Source organism: Sarcophilus harrisii, chromosome 2, assembly GCF_902635505.1.
Source record: "Sarcophilus harrisii chromosome 2, mSarHar1.11, whole genome shotgun sequence".
Lineage (NCBI taxonomy): Eukaryota > Metazoa > Chordata > Mammalia > Dasyuromorphia > Dasyuridae > Sarcophilus > Sarcophilus harrisii.
In genome coordinates this window covers 443,694,486-443,700,255 of record NC_045427.1, presented here as the reverse complement: position 1 = coordinate 443,700,255, position 5,770 = coordinate 443,694,486, and the positions used below count along the sequence as shown (strand labels likewise).

The following is a 5,770-nucleotide window of genomic DNA, read 5'->3' as shown; positions in this document are numbered from 1 at the left end:
ATTTAAGCAAATGGGATTTATTTTGGCATTGCTTCCCTAGGATTAGACTCACAGAATGATCAAAAAAGCAGCACCTCTTCCATATCTAGGGAAAACACCTTCATCAAAACATCATTAACATTTTTAATTAAGGATTCACCATAATTCCATATTCTGTCATCCTTAATGAAAAGTTTTTGAATCATATATTCAGGACTGGCATATCTGCAATGGTATATAAAGCCCACATATGGGCTAACCAGAAAAGTATGATTGAAACTCTTTGGGACCCTGTGGACAGAAATCTGAATCACACTATGGGGTTTGACTATCAATTTCCTTGGTTTATCATATCTCTGTTGGTAAGTTTCCCTGTAAATATGCTTTAGGATATCAACTCCAGGGATAACCATCCATGATGAAATGTTATATTTGAGGTGAGGTGCATAGAGAGTATTAGGGAAGAGAAAGCTCACAAACATGAAAACTCCAAACTTTCCCTGATCTACATCAATAGTTCTCATCATTGTTTTCCAATCAGGGAAACCAGCGGGTAGCAGAATTTCATCAATGTCATTCAGCACCACAAACTGACTTCTATGCATGTTTCGATAGATGCAGTCATTGAGAGCTGTCACTTGTCCATAGTAGCCAATGTCTCCTCCTGCGATATCAAATTGCCAAGTAGAAGAAGCTGTAAGGTAAGATGTTATGGGCCATGGGATGACTTCAGCTGTACCTTCATCAACATAATGTTCCAGGACTTTTTCTAGAAGCTGACTGCAGTTAATTTTATAGATCATGACTGTTTGAGCCCCAAGAATTTTATACATCTCCATGCTTTGTATGAATTGTAAAACATTATTGTAATTTGCAAACATGGGGGAGATACATACTGTGAAGTCTGAAGAAGGCAGATGGGCCTCTTGATTTCTGATTCTAAATCTTGGTATCTGGTTGATGTCACCATTTGGTGACCAGTGAATTGATACATACTGGGCGTTACAGTTCTGGGGCTCCTCACAGAGCAGATTAACAGCACCATAAGAGAACCCAAAACTGTCCTCAAGAGCATCTATCACTGCTCTGATTATGGAAATGTTACCCAAGGGTTGGCAGCAGAACCAGCAATAAAGCTCTTTCACTTCCCCTTGGTGAATGATGCCAATGATGCGGGTGAGATTCAGATACCTCTTATCAAAATAAGGGGCTATGATAAAAGTTTTGGAATTTTCTAAGGGGGTGATTGTACCTCTAGCAATCTTCCCTCTGCATACATCTGCTGGCTTTTGATGTTGGAATGGGTTCTCCATTGATTTCATCCAGTAAAATGACAATGAGTTCAGGATCGCAACAATAAAAATTGTCATGAAAAAAATCTTTACAAAATTTATATTTGGCATTTTGGTGTCAAAGATCTCAATATTTCAAGTTGCAGATATGTGGTACCTGAGAGAAACAGAAAATCTAATGAGATTAATTTCTTTTTTTACACATAGTTGTCTCTGCCCCAATTACAATCCCTTCCTTTGCCTGGAATATGCTTTCTTTTGAAACATACTGTGGACTTTCCCTGTACTTCTTCTATAACATCACCAATTGGCTTTTTCTTCCCTGTGACATCAGGATTGACAAACCAATCAGATTCTGAGTAAGGCCCCCCCACCCTTTCCTATAAAACTGCTGGTTCCCTGAAGCATCTTGAGAATACCAGGAGAAATTATCAGTGTCTGACAGGGTCTACTAGCAGGCCAGGAAAGTATCTCTTTCCTAGATCATAATTTCCTTGCTTTCATCTAAACCTGAAGATCATTGTACTGAGAACCAGGATCTTTGTATATCCTGAATTCTCTGGAGTTCTGTCTTCATCCTTTGGGTGACTATGATAACCATCTGTCTTTTGGTCTTTCTTCTTTTATCTCCCTCCCTTCATCTTTTGTGGGAGTAAAATGAATCCCTAATGAAAAGACCATCTGTATTAGCATTACTAGATGTTTGGTTTTTTTCTCTTCTGTGGGCATCTGTAAGTCTTCAAAGGCTCCTGAAATAATAGGAAGGATATAACAATCCTCATTCCCCACCTTATCCATCTACCTCATTGTCTGCTACAACTGATAGGATTTGAGAGGCAAGGCCCAAGTAGGAAAAATTTTGTTAGCAGTTCAAGTGACTTCACCAAGCATTTTAAAGAGCCTATTATTAAATTTCATTTACAATCTTCAGGCTTCCATATATTTCCTGCTTTCTTTTATCAGTTTCCCTTGGGAAAAAAATCTCAAGTACAATTTTTTCTTCTTCAGACAAAATAATCCAAATCTTACTGTGAGTCCTGAACGTTAACCCCTAAGTCTGATTTATACATCCACAGCCTCAAAGCCAGACACTAGTTTCAGTTTCTCTTTTATTGGTGGCCTCCCTGGAAAGAGACATGGAAAGAATACCTCTGGGGGAAGAAATTGGTTCTTAGACAAGCAGCCCAAAGTTACCAATTACATATCTTACAGATGATGTCTTGACATCACCCATGATATTATTGGTGCTCTTTGAAAATAAAGGATGGACTTAAACCGTTTGCTCAGCAATGCTAGAGACTGGACTTAATTGTCTGGAAAAGGGCAGGATATGAATAAAAAGCTTGATTATATGCTCCTCAAAAAAGTTAACTAAAAGACTTCAACATGTTTATTGATATTCAATAATATTCAAATAACCAAGCTTCTTAATTCTTTAATTTCTTCTACTTCCATAACCTATTTCTCCTATGCATCAGTCACATGTGAGGAATGGTCACATTCTTAATTTTGCCATCACTCACAAGGTTCCTTGAACAAGATTTCCAAAATTCTTTTGTATCCCCATAACTCATTATTTCATCTTTCCCTATGACTTCCCTTAATATATTCAATATCCTTACTGTGACTCTATCCTTCCATTTCTGAGTTCTCTCCCAGGCTACCAACCCAGCTCTTTATTTTCCTTTCCCGTTATCAAAGAAAAATAAGAAAACCACCACATTATATTTAGGGTAATATCTGTAAGGGTCACATGCTAAACATGTAGCTATACTGCTCCCAGATTGATGAGGAGGGGCTTAGGGAAGAGAAAGACAGATAGAGACAAAGACAGAGGAAGGGAGGGAGGAAGGGAAGAAAGAAGAGGAAGGGAGAGAGAAAGAGAGAGAGAGAGAGACAGAGATTCTGAATTCTCTGAGAAATAGAGATGATCTGGTAGCTTCTTTATATTCTTAAAAATAATCTAGATCTTTTTCTTTTTAGTTGAGGATTATATATGTATAATGATACATATTGGAACAATTGTTTATCTCAAGGAAATGAACTCTTTTGCTTTATCAACAAGACAGGACTTAGTATATAACTCCTTGGATGCAAAATCTTAATAGTTGCAGTTCTTCAAAGAAAATACTTTAGCATTTTGTCACATTCTCAGAATTAATAGCTTTTGATTCTGTTTATTACGTTTCCTCTCTATTAGTGGAATACAAATACAATTGATAGCCTTAATTTCTTAGCTTTTACACCTCTCAATTTTATAGTTAGTTAGTTCAGCAGTACAATGCCCTCAACTCTTAAATCCTCTTGCCATGTATGCCTTGCTAGATTCAGCCATGTTACCCCACCATCAAGCCTCCTTTACATACCTACTCATGTGTTGCTGAACAGAGCTAGAGAATGTCATGAAAAGTTGACTGGATCAATAACAAATTTATGTTACCTGATCCCAGCTGAATTTATATTACTTGTTCCACCACTGAAAATGTCTGAGGCAGCATAAAGAAATGGATATAAAATACAGCAATACAACAACTGGTTTCTCAAGGCAATCTTTTTATACCAGCTTACTAGCTGAGTCTCTTCCAGTGGTCAGCAACCTGTGACTCAAGGACCACATCTGGGATTACTGCTTGCTTTTGTATGATGTGAGTATTTAAAATGGTTTTTATATTTTTAACACAATAAAATGTGGTAACTTAATATCTGGGCTATACAAAGGCAGAGGGTGGGCCCTGATTTCTTCTCAAGTCTCCTATAGTACTGCTTTCCTTTACTTTCTGTAGAGCAGGGCTTCTTAAACGTTTTCCATTCGAATATTATTGTTCTTTAAAAAATGACCAGCAGGATGAATACAGAGAGGTTTGGAGAGACTTACATGAACTGATGCTAAGTGAAATGAGCAGAACCAGGAGGTCATTATACACTTTAGCAACAAATACTATATGAGGATCAATTCTAATGGAAGTGGCTCTCTTCAGCAATGAGAGGATCCAAATCAGTTCTAGTTGATCAGTAATGAACAGAACCAGCTACATCCAGCGAAAGAACACTGGAAAATGAGTGTGGACCACAACATAGCATTTCCACTCTTTCTATTATTGTTTGCTTGCATTTTTGTTTTTCTTCCCAGGTTATTTTTACCTTCTTTCTAAATCCAGTTTTTCTTGTGTAGCAAGGCAACTGTACAAATATGTATACATATATTGTATTTAACATATACTTTAACATATTTAACATGTATGGGACTGCCCGCCATCTAGGGGAAGGAGTGGAGGGAAGGAGGAGAAAAGTTGGAACAGAAGTTTTTGCAAGGGTCAGTGCTGAAAAATTACTCATGTATATGTTTTGTCAATAAAAAGCTATAATAAAAAAGGGGGGGGAATAAAAAATAAATAAACTTTTTCCATTCATGAACTCCTTTCCCCTGACCCAGGGGAATATTTTTACGTGACCCAGGGTATATAGGTATATAAAGTAGCCATATAAACCAAACATTTATTGATAATAAATCAGAATTTTATGAACCCCCTATTCAGTTACATGACCTTATGTGGGGTAAACTCACAGTTTAAGAAGCTTTGTTATAGAAGATTTCACCTCATACTTTATTGAGAAAATAGCACCTATTCTCTCTGAACTTCTTCCTCTACTCTATATCTCAAATCACCCTGACATCATCATCTTCTATTCTTTCCTCCTTTAATCATTTAATTAAGTTCCTACTGTGTGTGCTAAGATCTGGGGGTAGGAAAAGAGGCAAAAAGGAATCTCTGCCCTCAAGGAACTTAAAATCTAAGGGAGGGGACATTTTAATTGTTTTTTAAGTCATTCAGTCTATATATCTTGTTTAAATATACTTATATATAACATATGTATATGTAAATATATCTCTAGCTCTATATGTTCTATCCTGTTTGTATATAGCATAAGTGGTCCATCATATTACATAGCCTCCTCAAGAACAAGTACTGGGTTTTTTGTTTTTATTTTTGTTTTTGCCTTTCTTTGTATCCCTAAGCTTGGTACAGTAGCCTGGTACATAGTGAACAATAATAAATATTTGATGATTGTCTAATAGCCAAACTTCTAGAAACTTTTGTTGTTAAACTCAATGCCCCAACTTCTTTTTCATTAATTTAACTTTTTCTAATTTGGCTTGTAAACCTCATTATTAAACTGAAACAATTGTCTCCAAATTTACCCCTGTCCTGCTAGTTGCCAAATCTGTTACTTTTTTTCCCCTCATACCTCTCTTCCTGACTTTTCGGTAACACTGACATAGCTCTCTCTTTCTCTTGGTTCTCCTACTACATATCTGACTACACTCTCTCAACTTTCTTTGCTGGGTCATCCTGGGTCCCCTGCTCTTCTCTCCCCTTCATCCCTGGAGTCCTCATCAGCTCCCATGGATTTAATTACCATCTCTAGATAGATGACTTGTGTATTTCCATAAATCCAGGCATAGACTCTCTCAAGCTTCAATCCCATGTTTCCAATCG

General features: G+C 36.9%; 1 protein-coding gene across 1 annotated transcript; it reads right to left on the bottom strand.

The window, feature by feature from the left end:
- LOC116421733 lies at positions 1 to 1,541 on the bottom strand. Its single transcript, XM_031954206.1, has 2 exons — positions 1,232 to 1,541; positions 1 to 673 (listed from the first exon to the last, which is right to left on the bottom strand). Exons 1-2 carry the CDS (start codon positions 1,380 to 1,382, stop codon positions 60 to 62), a joined length of 765 nt encoding a protein of 254 aa, XP_031810066.1. The 5' UTR covers positions 1,383 to 1,541; the 3' UTR covers positions 1 to 59.
- Positions 1,542 to 5,770: the final 4,229 nt, after the last annotated feature.